The sequence below is a fragment of the Chaetodon auriga genome, chromosome 6, assembly GCF_051107435.1.
Source record: "Chaetodon auriga isolate fChaAug3 chromosome 6, fChaAug3.hap1, whole genome shotgun sequence".
NCBI classification, from domain to species: Eukaryota; Metazoa; Chordata; class Actinopteri; order Chaetodontiformes; family Chaetodontidae; genus Chaetodon; species Chaetodon auriga.
This window is the reverse complement of record NC_135079.1, coordinates 7,887,779-7,902,773: the sequence shown is the minus strand read 5'-3', so window position 1 is coordinate 7,902,773 and position 14,995 is coordinate 7,887,779. Positions and strand designations below refer to the sequence as shown.

The window sequence follows — 14,995 nt, the reverse complement described above, 5'->3', positions numbered from 1 at the left end:
TTTATTTCTGTTTGCATTAAAACCTGCCTGCATCACCAAAGTGTCGACACTCGCTGTGCTGCACAGTGCTGAGAGATAAACACGTCACTCATTTCCAAGCAGTGCACTCACATCTCCCCAGATTTGCAACACCATTTAGCATTTAATCACATCACTAGTCAAACAGAATGGTACTATATGGCTGTTAAGTGCAACATCAGCAACACACAACAACAGCTCACATGTAGAGGTTCAACGCTTTACATCAGAGTATTAGTATTCTCAGAGAATCCTCTTCTCCACACCAGTGAGACTCACCCAGCACAGTGACACTAATGGAAGGAGCTGCCGATACACACTCATCACCTCTGCCTTTAAAGGCAGACTTATTTTAACCAGAGTCATTTGCTGGAAACATTATTCAAAAGAAAAAATAGACGCGCATGCAAGTGTAGCAATGGAATTGATTTATCTGCAAACCAAATCTAATAGATTTACTCTCCCCCAGCCATGCATGCACATTCATCCCGGCTCCATAAACGCACTAGCTAACACTTCTGACGCCGAATTAGTCTTTGCCACGTCTCCAAATGAAACCATGCAGTGCTGCTTTGTTGCATATGAATAGCTGGGAAAGCTAATCAGCAGCGGGGAAAGTCATTAACATCCCCGTGAGCTCTCTTCTCGGGACTGACTTTAATGTACAAACTGTTCAATCAACGCATTATGTGGATTCAGATTGCTGTTCTGATCATCCAACGGCTCAGCTACCACAAACTAATGGAAAACATTAGCATGCTAACTGCGGATAGTGTCTCATCAGTTTTCGATCCACGATTACGGGCTCAACGTTTGGATCGCTGATGGACTGTGAATAATACGTTGGCATACAGGGCGCTTGGCTTTGTTTACTCCACTGGTATGTAAGACATCTAAACGCTCATCAAATACAAATATTCGGGTTTCAATCAACATATTAGAGACTGCTGATATGACAACAGAGAGTGGTACTAATTTAAAAACACAACTGTAATTGTGCTTTATCAGTGGGGCGTTGTAAACAGCTTCACTGTACCGCAGTTCTGCCTCACACTGCAAAAACACGCATCTCAGATTAACTTCGCAACATATTCGTTATGCGTCTGTCTCAAAATGGATTTTCACATTGAATACAACAGTGATTTTAAAGTGTAATCTCCATATATTAATAGGTCATATTTTGAATGAATGGCTTTTCTACGTATAACAATACCCATTTCATTTCATATTACAACGTGAACTGATCGTACCTGTGCTCAGAGTGATGAATGGACAGGATGACCCCGGAGTTGAGGTGGTCTTGTTTGAGGGTCGCCAGCACAGTAAATTCATTTTTGCCTCTCAGCTTTTGGACCATTTGCTCCGAGACCTCAGCAGGAGCCATCACTTCCCTGGAGGACCCTGGAATAAAGACAAAAACATGAGATATTATTCAAATGGCTGCATTTATACAGCCCTTTTAGCCAAAGGGCCTTACAGTTTGCCTCTCATTTAGTCACACACACACAAAGGCGGCGGCGAGTTACCATGCGAGGTGCTGCCCTGACCATCAGGAGTAATCTGGGGTTCAATGCCTTGCCCAAAGACACCTCAGGAGCAACCGACCGCACGAGCCACTCTACCTCCTGAGTCACAGCTTCATTATTATTTCTATTATTTACGCCATTAAGAGCAGTTCCTCGCGGAGAAACGTCTTTTATCTGTCAGAACTTACGGAAGTAAAAACGAGAACTAACAATATGCATGTTTTATTAATCTTACAAAGACGTTTGCTGAATATATTTAGGACAGGATGATGTAAATGAAAAGCCAGAGTTGTAGCTGTGAATTGGTAATTACCAAGCGATTACTTATGAATATGATTACGCAATACTTAAACACATTGCACAAATAAACAGTGGAGGAAGATTGAGGATCTGACGTGTTAAATCAGATTTACGGAGCCTGTGCTGAAAATCTTAATTGTGCACAGACCTGGATTATTTCCCTCCTTCACCAGAGGTCTTTGGTTAATTTTAATCCATGAATTTCTGCAAAGAAAACACTGATGGGATGACAGCAACTATAATACTGTTAAATAAGACAAATTGAGTGATTCTGCAGTGCATGAAACATGTCAGAATAGTGGAAGTAGTCGTGAGGTGAAATGCGGTATTGACATTTGCTAGATAAAAAACATTAAACAGGAGAATTTGCTGTACAGAACTGGAGAACATTCAGTGGGATTTCAGGCCGAACGCTGTAAATATTTGATGCATTCACATAAACGCTTGACGAATTTGAATTCATGAATGAAAAATCAACACGAAACCCCAAAAAGAAATGTTTATAGCTCTAGTGGGTATTCGATATGTTTGACACATTTTACAGGACTCGAATCCGTGTTACCCACTTCGTTTAAACTCTGGGAAGCTGCAAGTCAAACACATCGCCCAGCGAAGCTGCTCGAATCATTTTACTCAGTTTTGCAAGTTTGTTGACCATTTTGATCTCAAACCTGCTTTGATGAGGGCTGATGGAGCCTCAAGACTTCTTAAAATAATGATGTGGATGTTTGTCAAATCAGGAAAACTCGCCAAACACTTTGAAGCATAAGTGGTTTCAAGATTTTAAGAGGTCATCCACCTCAAATAAAACTCGACATCATCCACTTAATGCTAGCAAACGTTGCACCAAACATATGCTTCAGTTATCCCAAAAATTGGATCAATGGATCAAACACCTTCTCCTTTGGCTTGGTGTCTGACTCCGATATGAAGCCAAGGATTTGGGGAGGAGAAGTGAAAGGCTAAAGCTGCCGGTGTGGATGGGAGGGCATTTTCTGTGTAGTTAGCTCGTAAGCTCCTGTTCCCACCAGTGTGCCCCTTCTCCAACTCTACACAGACGTCTATGCTACTTTAATGGAAGCATCAATAAATGATGACGTTTCTCAGAAGCAATCACATCAAAGAGTTCACTTCTTGCCATGGGATGCATGCAAGATGCCCTGGCACACTTAAGCGCTCCAGGAAGCTAGCGTGGCGGCTTTTCCTCAGTGTATTAACATTACTTCCAGCTGGTGGGAGTAACCAATTAACACAATGCAATCTGAAACGGCGAGCAATGCCATGACGAGGACTGGCATGCAGCGAGAGCGCGCAGCAAAGAGGAGCATTGTTTTCAGACTTCTCGTCTTCTGCTTTCTTACCGAGCTGGCGTTAGCCTCTCCCTGATGTAGGCTTTTAAGGCCAACGGGGACATATTTTGAGTCATTTCTGTCAAAACAAAAACGCTCTGTGGATTCGTCGCTCACCAGAGGAGACACACAGGGAGCAGTTTTCATGCATTTTGCATTGCCAGTGGAGTATCATTCCAGTGTCATTGGCTGAGGTGGGACAGATGGTCCAATGACTGCAACAGGAGTTCTGCCTAGCAATAATCTGCTGCCATCAACAGATCGCACTTAATAACCAAATCCAAATGACCACTGTTCACAATAATCTCAGAAATCATTTTCGTTCATTTTCATCCACATTATTAAATTGTGATTTAATCCACAATTGGCTGCCTTTTATGTGAGTCATTTTAAATTTGCTCTTAGAAAAATGCTCCGCGCAGTCATTTCCCACTTATGAAGCGAAGATGAGCTCAGGCCGAACAGGATTTACAACGCCTATGATAATATGCGCTGGTCAGTCTATAGCCAGGTCACGTGTTGAACAGAGAGTGCACTGATATCTCAATCATGAGCAAAATGAGCGCAGTGGGAGCAGGTGTCAGGGCGGGGTCCATGCTGAAAAAAGGCTGATGAGGCAGGGGGGGGATGGTGAGGATCGAGGAGCCGCTACCTCCGGCCCGCTCCGCAGCTCGGCAGCCACGGGCCTTTGATCTATGTGTGGATGACTCTCATCACCAGCCTTTACACTTTGAGGGGAATGGGGCTGCTGAAAATGGGACTTTGGGGGATTGAAGGGTGGAGGCATCATTTAAATGGAGCGATGAGATTGGTCTGTGTAGAGCTGATGTGTGAGAAGCACAATGATCTCCGCACTCTTGACGGGCACTCAAACGAAGATTAAGACAGCTACAGCAGCAACGTCTCTGCGTCCCTAAAAACATACATGAAAGGGCAGTGGATGAGTCTGTGCTGTGATGAGAGGGCCAGCAGTCCCTTCTGCCAAATCACTGTGGCCCCGCTGAGGGGGCCTTTGGTCGATTATCTATTGGCAGGCGCCTGGATGGGGCAGCCACCTGCTCCTAACGACCACTCTGATGTGAGACACTGACACAAAATAGCTTGGAAATGATGATCTAGCGCATTAAAATTCCAATCAGCAGATTTTTCAGCACAATAACACAGCTCTTGTCATCCATCCTAGCTGTTTACAGGATACGAGGACCGGCTGATTGTGAGAAAACCATGTTTTTGAGTCATACGGAGTTTTATCAGCTGACTAGAGATCTCCAAAAGCCTCCGGCTCAATAGCATCCCTAGGAAGCGCAGCTTTGGGCTACAACCTAATCTTACATTGTGCTTTATTGGTTACACTCAGGCCACGATTTCCATCCCCCAGCTTCACTCCCAATCTTAAACTGTCTAATGTGGTCTTATTTTGTCTGACCCATAGTACCCACATAGCTGTAATCCCCCCACACTCCCATCACTGCATTCTCGTGGAGGTACACTGGCAGCCCTGCACAAATCACTTGCTCACACATTTAGCATTTAGAACAGGTGCCCTGCAGCACAGCTTGAGAGCCCAGATACACCCAGCTTTGCCACAATCCCTTTCTCACACACTGTTTTCATTTCTACCTGTATCTACAGAACGGAGGGTTTTGTACTGGAAAGAGGCAGAGTTTTCCCAGCAAAAAGAAGATACTGTGAAGGACAGGGAGAAGAGTACTTTTATGTTCAATGCATACTTGGCTTCTAATTTAATGATTTCCCAGAGGAAATTGTGACTAAAAACAGTATTCCTGATACGAGATAAGCAGATCAGACACTTTTGCATGAGAATAATGAGAGCTTTCATTCTTTGGTCTCTAGCGGATTGCCAGAACAAGATAACACCTCCTACGTCTTCGCAACAACTCAAAATTTTGCAAACAAGCCATCTCTTGACCAGTTAAGAGTGAGCGAGCCATGAGATGCGCTAAACACAGAGTCTAGAGGGGCCAGAGTGAACCAGTCAGCAAAGGAAGGGACACAACACTGGACCAAACCAAGTGAAAATGTACTATTTTGTTATTGCATAATGTTTTCTATTTGAAAAATGACAGAGCATATTTCAAACAACACATTTTATCTGCCGGCCCGAGCAAGGAGAAGGATATGTGTGGGAGGGTGAGGCTAGAGAATATCTCTCCAGAGGGATTAGAGTAATGATAAACTCTCCACCGGCAGCAAACTCCAAACCCTTCATTACTGTCAACACACACGCATATGCATCCGTGAACACACGCACATACACAAACAGGTGAAGACGGCAGCTCACACACACACACACACACACTCACACACTCACACACACACAGACAGACAGTGTACCGCAGACATTTTGGCTGACCTACAGCTCCAAACAAACGTTGAGTCAATACAAAGGGATAGACGACCTCAAAGATATGGAGAAACATGGGCTAACGCAAAGATGAATGCATGCACACGCACGCACGCACGCACACACACACACACACACACACACACACACACACACACACACACACCCCAAAAAGCCGGTTGTTACGGCTCCTGAATATTCCACCTCGCTCAGTCAATCTGCATTCCACGGACCATCTCCCCCCACCGTGTCTCCACTCTCCTGGAACAAATACTAAACTGAGCCAAGGGCACCTCCAGGACTGCTTTGGCCAGCAATTTCTCCCCAATTCTCAGATCACCTCCCCAGTGACCGCCTGTCTGACATTCACACATACACAGAGCTAATGACAGCCTTCCAGCCACCCAACTGTATAACTGCCCTGGAGGGGGGGTTAGAAACATCCCTCCCCTCCATGGTCATCGGCGCTCCTGGATCAGACTCGCCTCAGAAAGCAGAAAGCAAAAGAGACTTTGACCACAGGGAGTTGGGGATAATGTCAGTCAACAGTTTGGAAAGGTTGGGTAACTTTTTGTGCAACGAAAAAAAAAGCACACAAAAGCTACAGCACACATGGAAGGAAGTGGGATAATCTTCCATTTAGATATAAAAGCCCTGTGGACTTGATTATGCTGACTAAGCACGGCTATCCGACTTAATTCAGGTGATTCACTGGATATTTTGTTCGGCTCATTTTAAAACGGGATGAAAATGTGATGCCGGCTAAAGATTCACCACACAGAAAAACCTCGAGCTATTGTGTCTCTCATTAAGTCCTAAAACAATCACACAGGCCTGCCATGCCGCGCAATCATTTCAACATTGACAAATTGACAGGAATTTTCTGAGAATGGGTGTTAGTTTCTTGACAGAATAAGGCAGATTGCTTCAGCACGCTGCCAAGAAAAATGCCATTTGACTCGAGGAAATGCTTGAAACAATGAGCCTCTGCATTCATTCCAGCCACATTTTCTCAAGTCTGTCTGAATGAAGTACACACTGTACCTGCCTATAAGTACACTGACGCAGGCCTGGCTTGCTGGCAGTCTTCCTCCTGTCTATACCGTCTGCAAAGAGATGCCTTCTGAAAGCAGTTTTAATGGAAGAGATGGGTGGCACAATGCACGTCCCTCCCCCCGTGCAGAAACACTGAAGCTCAGCTTAAACTAATGTGAGGCTTCTGCAGCCTGAGTTCGGAAATCAGTTGGGTATTTTCCAAAGTTACACTCACTTTACGATTCCCACTTTGTGTAACTATCCCTCTGCTGCGGCTCTGCGAGGAAACACTGTCTGTGGCAGCACAAAGAGGGAATTTCATACTAAAAAGTCTGTAACTTTGAGGGGGAAAAAACCCAACTGATTTGTCTGACTCAGACTGCAGAAGTCTCATATCAGCGTCAGCAAAGTTTGGAGTGAATTTTTACGCAGAACATGGACTGTGGACTTTGTTCCCATCTATTACCTTAACATCACATTAGGAAGGGACCTCTTTGCAGCCAGTATCGACAGGAACTAATAACCCTTTAAAGGTATCTGAGAGAACGTCAGTATTCTGTTGAGATAAACTAAAAAGACATGCGAACCTATCCTTTAAGCTCTTCACCTTCGGGGTGAAAAGGGGCTCTGAGCTTCATGTCCTATTTCAAGGTTTTTAAATCTTTCTTTAAAATCCCATTTTAAGATATTACCTCAGTTGAATTCACGAAACGGCAGTCTAGAGCACCTTTAAGTTGAGTTTTGAGGCTATTATTGCTCACATCTAACTAAAAAAACTCACTTGTACAAATCAATGTGCTCATCAGGGGGGAGCAGAACAACAACTGTTGTTTTGGAGGGAAGTCGAACACCTAGTCCACATGTAGATAGATAGATACTTTATTCATCCCCAAGGGAAATTCACATGTGCATTCTTCAAAATGTAGCTTTTCCTACGCGTTTTAGCCTTTTGCCCACACAAAAACTCGGTTTTAGTTCACTGAAAACGGACCTTCCGGAAAACTCCTTCACCATTCATTTGCAGTGTTGACGTGTGGAGAGCAAGTTCAAAATAGCACTGGTGCTAACTTTGCTACCAGGACTTTTAGCATGTTGACACATTAATGTGCAGTTAGTCTTTGAGGCACTGAATGGGAACTGAGAAACATCAGAATGGGCTACAGAGGTCACTGCTACACAACACTCACTGAATTTTGGACGAGACTCAGTCATGAGGTGAAGGCGGTCAAGCCTTCATCAAAGTTCAGAGGTCGACATCTGAACCTGAAAACCTGTTACAGCATTGTGGGAAGCACTTACAGCTGTTTTTGGATCTCGACTCAGATTAGAGTCTGAATATCTCAGTCTGACTTTGACCACTCATTTTTAATATCTGCAACAGACCACGCAACTCGCTGTTCGGATCATATGATGGCCTTGAGTCACACGTCGGATTATGGTTACATTAATTAAAAAATTCACCACTCAGCCGCCTGTGAGCTGAAGTGAAGGCAGCAGATATTGCTGAAGTTGCAATAAACATCACAGTCTTATGATTCTTTCTCATGATGACGTGCAGGCCCAGTTTCCCTGTTACACCAGTGAAGAAAGCCAAAATAAATGCCTTCAGGATTTCGAAGCGATGGCTTTTAAATCAGTCGCTCTTCCCTAACTCAATCATTGTGCTCCAGAGTTAAACACAGCATGCATCTGTTTTGTCCATCGGACCTCTGCAACTCTCCAACAAGGTTTAATGAATTATTACTGTAATTAATCCGAGGTTCACATGTGTGTTGAACTGTGAGGGGAGGGGATCTGTGCAGATCATGGATCAGCTACGTCCCCTTACACCACTACTTGCAAGGTGTCCAATATTACAGACATTATGGTAAGTGTTTCTAATAATTTAATCCTCAGTTGTTGTACTTCAAGTCATTTTTGCTTGTTTTACCTCATTTTGATTTGCTGCGTGTACGTCTTTATTTGCATGGTACACACTCATTCCTCTACAGTACAGTATATTTTCTTTCTTTCTAAAAGTGGAGTATTTGCAGTGCATGTTGCAACAAGAACCGCAATGAAACAAATGGCAATAGTAAGAACAGCAGGTTCCATTTGGTAGTTGTGGCTCTTATCTAAAGCACTTTACAGCATGGATGCTAGGCTAACCTTTTTTTTTTTTTTTTTGTCAGTGTTAATTACCTTATTGATTCCTGAAGGTAAATTCTCATTTTGCCTTCTTGGAGTCACAAAACACGGAGTTACCTGAACCTTCTCAATACAATTCAGCAGTGTACAAAAGCTGCTTTCTTACAGAGATGATTGAATCTGGGCTCTACAGTTGAAGGACGAAGCTGTCCTCCCACCCATTGCATTACATCCTTGTAAAGCCCCGTACTCCAATGCATCATATCGTGTGTATACGAGCAGCGCCAGTGTACTAGCAGCTGGCAAGTGCAGCCCCTACAGTGGAAACACACAACACTCGCTCCTATTCAAACACTTGTATCTGTTTCACGCACACATTAATGCAGGAAAACAAACTCACATTCACACATAGTCCCTCTGTCTTCCTCCCTCTTTCACACACACACACACACACACACATAGTGTTGCTGTATTATAAATGAGCCTCTTCCATCCTGTTACACTTCAGTGTCGCTGCAGTCAGGGACATAATCACCACAACATACACTGAAACACCTCACCGGCAGTGTTCAAACAGTGTGAGCGAGAACATGCTTCTGAGACAGACAGGATTCACACACACACACAATTACAGGGGAGTCTTGTGCTGCAGCTGAAAGGATGCTTCTAGCAATTGTGTTGTTTGCACTTTGAATGAGTTTGGTCCATGTGCTTGTAGCCAGAGAGGGAGGGAGTGTGTGTGTATGTGTGTTGGGGGAAGGGAGGGCTTCTGGGTGTGGCCCCTGTGCTTGTTTATATAAAGACAGATACATCTGGGTGATGAGATATGAAAAACTGTGGGGGAAGTGCTAATGATGTGATGATTTTGTGGCGTGAATGAGTATCACCTGGCATCAGGACATGAGAAGAGCATAGCCCGGGGGCTTTTCTCCCTCTCTATTATGCCCGTCCCCGAGGTCCAACCTCTCCTAATGCCATGCAATGTAGCGCTGACAGCTACCTTCAAAAGCATCAGCAGGGGTGCGCTAAACAGCAATCCCCCCACTGCTCACTGCTCTTCTCTTTCTCAGACACACACACACACAAAAAAAACACACTTTGGCAGACAGAGATACAAAGATACAGCGAATGTGAGCACAATTGCTTCTTCACACACGTGCACAAATACACATTTCTATACTGTGAATTACCCCGCTGCTTCTCTTTCAGCTCTGAGCAGCTATCCCTCCTCCTGCCTCCTCCCAGCACCCAGAGATAACAGCCTTCCCTTCAGGCAGCCAGGCAGTGGAGGGGACAGCCATGGATATGTTCTGCCTGCTATCTAATGAGCGTCGGAATGTCACTGTGGGCCTGTCTGCTGGTCCCAGCCAGCCAAGCATCCATACATGTGGAATCAGCACAGTCTATCAAACAGCTGGCAGACAGCTCGGCTCCCTTTTTCTCTCCCTCTTTCTTTTTCAGCTTCTTTCCTCCCTATCTACCTCACTCTTCCTGCATCTCTACAGTATGCGCCTCTCCCTGTCTATTTCTGATCACAAACAAGCAGAGGCCCTGGCTTGCCGGTACGCCCCCCCCCCCCCCCCCCCCGCCTCCCCCTCACCAAACATCATTGACTTAACGTAGACATCCCAAATGAAGAATGGAGGCGAGCTCTGCCATAAATAACACGCCGCCGCCTTCTCCGCTCGGGTGACTGAATGTACTTAGCAAAGGTAATGCAAAGAAATAAGAGCGTAATGACGGAGAGGTGCCAGTCGTGGAACAGTCGTGTTTTTCATTTGGTGACAAAAGCAGTGGGAGCTTCTTTCTATAACTGTCTGTGTTTCTCGCTCTCTCTCTTTCTTTCTCCAACTGTTTCTTGTAGTCTCTCTCCCCCTGCCTCTCGCTACCTACCTAGGTAGAGCACTTCTGAGTGTTGTCTACACAGAGGACATCAAATGGCCTGCCTTCACAGAGATGCTGGAGTTGCTGCTCCATGCAGAAGAGCTGCTGTCTCAGCGGCTGTGCACGGAGATTAGAAGATATCAGCGAGCAGGAGGGAAGAAGAAAAATGTCGACAAATGATTGTGGTGTTTCTCTGTCCCGAAACAACGTTGTCACTTTGGTACATTATGTGATCCATGTTGAGATGCTCCTTGTGAAGATTTGAATGTTGCCACGTCTTTGGTTTTGGCACTGATCCCGGAGCCAAAAGCAATTTCCTCTGTTGCTGCTTTTGGCTGGGTTATGATAGACATCTCCATCCCTGCGATGGGGCCGTGAACGGGCTCGTAATGAGCGTCTGACGTGAAAAGACAAAGACGTAACACTGGCAAAACAGTGCGTACAAAAGTCAAACACGACCACAGCTTTGACAGCTCCATTAACTGTATGCCATAGATAACATATTGCCTTACAGCTGACAACACGGGCATCTGACTCACTCGTTTGCCCATTCATATTTTGCGTATAGGAAATCTTCAGACTGCTTACACACTCCACGAGATCACCAACGGGTAAATTCTAGCGAGGGGCCCATTCACCCACACCCCCCCCATGAACACGGGGTTTTGTCCCTGCCTAATCTGATTACGCTCAGTCTTTCTATGATTCTTTGCATGATCCACCCATCTCTCCCCCTGTGCTCGCCCTGCTCACCCCACTTCTTCACGGGGACCTATTGTTCAGGCAGGTGGCAGTCTGAGGGCCCCGAGCTAAGTCCCGTTGTGGAGGAAAACTGCAAATCCACTGCATGCTGCTGCTGACAGTCTCTTACACAGTTGTGCTATGGACAGAGAGAATCGTGCACAGGAATACGGGCTACGGTACTATTATCAGATGATCTGACATTTTCACAAAAAGGGTCCACATCAGGCATCTCAGTGGAGGATCTTATCGGTGGATTACTGGGCTGCATCCTGTCAGCCTCACAAGTTGTTTAAACAAAATGTTAAAAGGACAGCAACGTTTAGCACGATCGCTTTTCATGAAAAAGTCAGCATGGCTTCACATTTTATCTTCCATCACAGACAAAAATACAAGGAGTGTGTGTTTCTGTACCTTGGAAGTGGAAAGCTCTAGACTCGCTGTGGAAGCCCTGGACCTGAGTAACTCCATCAAAGCCTTCTCCAAGCGTTAGTTCATCAAACACGCTGATGCGCAGGGCAGGGTCGACCCCGAAACCTACAACTAATTTGCAAACACAAAAACAAGATTGTCATTGTTATTGGCAGGCAAGGACACCTGTGATGCTATAAAAATAATACTGCTGGTGTCAGGGGAAGAGATGGGAGGTTACTGCGCTGTGTACAAGCTGCTGAATCAACTAGGTGCGATAATTTCTGAGAAGCCTTGGTGGGAAATGATCCAAAGCAACACAAATTCAGTGTCTGATTGTACATGCTACATGTTGCAAGAGGTGGTTACGGTCAGTGACAGCCGTGTGTCCTACCTGGGGAGGCGCAAAATATGCCGAGGACCAGAAATAGCTGTATTAATCCCATGGTGAATGAATAAAAAAAAAATTAGTCCATGTTTTGTCCACTTCCGAGAGACAGTATTGTTCAATCACACGCGAATGATGTATCACCCTCGCGCAGGAGGCTATTACCAATCCCAAATGCTGAGCGGAGGCATCATCACAACTTTAGATGCCCAATGATGCAAAAAAAGCAAATCCGGATGGAAGGAGGAAAGAAAATGTCACAGAGTGCAAATTATTCCATGTAACGCAAGGTCTGCTCCATCAGCACCGTCCGCGGCACAGGTGGGAAACAGAGGGCGCACGAAGCGAGCTTCCGCTGCTTCACCAGCCGAACAGACGCTCCTACAGCGGCGTGAGTGAGAGCTGCGGCCGCTGAAGGAGGAGTGAGGAGAGAGGAGGAGGAGGAGGAGGAGGAGGAAAACCTGACGAGGAGTGTGAGAGAGCGAGAGAGCGCGGAAAGAGGAGCAATGAAGCCCCCTTGTGGCCGATAAAAGAAAACACTCGATGAATCCAAAATAAGCTCCAGGCAGTGATTGTAGCCACGCCTGTTGTCAAGAAGAAAATGTCTGCAGTGGAACTTCGCTCATGGGAAAAATCATTTGGAACTGGTCGGAAAATTCCTCATAAATTCTTGGAAGTTTACTGGAAAATTATAAGTGGTGTCCACTTAATTCCAGTTAAATGCTAAGCCTGCGTACAGGGCGCAGAAGGTAAGCAGAGCATCCAAAGGCACGCCGACTGTCTGTAGGGAAGCATATAATCCAACATATGAAGGATTAAGTTTACAATCAGAAATTTATGATGAGAAATATTAAGTTGTGTTTAAATTAAGTCGTTCTTTCGATGGAGTTCCGTTTGAAATTTCAGAGAATAGTTTGGTGTTAATTATGATTAGTATCAAATGACAGTTATTTCCAGGAACATTTGAAGAAATTATTAGGAAGCTACTGGGAAAGAAGGGACCTAAAAAATAAACCTTTCACATAATTGTATTATATTTAAATCAATTTTGTCTGAAGTACGTATATATGGCATAATACTCATGACTACATTTAAAGTCAGATTTAGGAGGGGAAACACTTGAACATTATTGACAAAGCAGATGTTCTGATGTCTCAACAGGAAAGACAAAGGTGTAATTAATAACATTATTTGTGGCTGCATCACATGTAGATTTTGCTGCCATTGCTAATTGAACAAACTGACAAAACAAACTTTAACTTGTCAATGCAGGCCTCTCTTAAAATTGCGAAATACGATGCTTATTATGTAAAATCAGCATTAAAAAACCAGATAACATCAATAACTTACTTCTCGCTTTGAACTTGCTTACGACGAGTTCTGAGAAAAACCCTCATATTCCTATTTGTCTGCCTTTATTTGGCCTTTAGATCAATGACTTAGCCCCAAAAATCAAGCAGGCCAATCTGGGAATAGTGATTGCTGGTATGAACTTCAGTATTTTGCAATATGCTGATGACATTGTGTCGGTTGCTGAGACAGAGAAATTTACAAAAATAAATAAATAAAAAATATTAGCTTTGAGTTTATGGTGTACTAAATGGAGACTTTCCTTAAACAGTGAAAAAAAAACAAACCACAGACTGTAAGTTTTAGAAAGCAAAGTGAACAGCAGAGCAACCATATGTTTCAGTTTGTGCTGGTTTTGTTGTTAATGAAAGTGTGAGCTTCACAGAGGGAAGAGAAGTATTGGCAGTGTCAGCAGGAAAAGCATCAGAGTCTGTGATGAATAAAATGAGATTGTGTCCTGACCTTGATTTTTTAGTGTTTTCTAAACTTTATGATTCATTGGTAGGCTCACTTTTATTTTATGCTGCAGGAGTGGGTTGAAAGGATGCCCCTGACAATAATGCCATCCTGAGCTGTGAGGTGCCTTCTTGGGGCGCATAAATATCCCGCTAAGTGGGCTATTGAGGCTGACATTGGACGGCAGTCATGTCTTGTAAAGCAGAGATGTGAAATAGTTCGGACAGTGGAAGAGTGGAGCCACCTTGTCCAGATGCCAGAGGAAAGGCTGATCAAAAAGATCTTTAACTGAGACAGAGCATGATGACAGCATGAATTATCTCAGGTTGAGTCCACTGACTTGAGGAATCATCAGTTTGGAAAAAATCTGCGAAAGAATCCGATTTGTTTTGCTTGTCTGGAGGTAAAATATTGAGTCGCTTCTTTAACGTGGAGACTTTTGTCTTGATAAGATTTATAGAAAACGTATGACAACCAAGACAGAGAACACTGTGTCCAGGTGGGTTATTACGACCCATTTTTACGTTTGTCACGCCTGAGAGGCAGTTTGATCAGGCACGCAAAGAAATTCAGCAACCCAGAATTACAAAAAAAAAAAAGAAAAAAAAATCAGCAATAAAATAAAATGACATAAAATATTAGACTAACACATGCTTCCAGTTGGTCCCTGAACGCAACACATTTCATAGCGGTTGATGTCATGTCAATGCATCATGGAGACTTTCCCAAGAGAAATGGACAAATGGCTATTTTTTTGTTGAAGCACAGCCAGTGTGCCTACGTTAGTTTGTGGGGACGCACTCAGTGATGAACAGCTAATTTCCAGCATCAAACATGCTGAAGGACTTCTGTTCTTGGACAAAGCGAATACTCTTCAGTGGCGTTTGGGTGCCAAACAAGCAGCTTTCACAAGACCACTTTCTGACAGACGGCGTTAGGAGCTGAAACCTCATTCAGAGTAAGAATTAGTCAAGGAGGGCCTTGTCGCTGCTGTGGAGCTGCTAGCACTGGACAAAATAAGATAGTGACTCTTGCAAAGACTCAG

At 44.3% G+C, this 14,995-nt stretch overlaps 1 protein-coding gene across 1 annotated transcript in view; it reads right to left on the bottom strand.

The window, feature by feature from the left end:
- nell2a (neural EGFL like 2a) overlaps nucleotides 1-12,568 on the bottom strand; it is a 79,839-nt gene extending 67,271 nt beyond the window's left edge. Inside the window, exons 1-3 of the mRNA XM_076733621.1 lie at nucleotides 12,151-12,568; nucleotides 11,760-11,888; nucleotides 1,269-1,419 (exon numbers count right to left, since the gene is read on the bottom strand). Coding sequence (XP_076589736.1) covers nucleotides 1,269-1,419; nucleotides 11,760-11,888; nucleotides 12,151-12,202 — 332 coding nt within the window. The 5' untranslated portion in view covers nucleotides 12,203-12,568. The remainder of the gene's footprint in view (nucleotides 1-1,268; nucleotides 1,420-11,759; nucleotides 11,889-12,150) is intronic.
- Nucleotides 12,569-14,995: the final 2,427 nt, after the last annotated feature.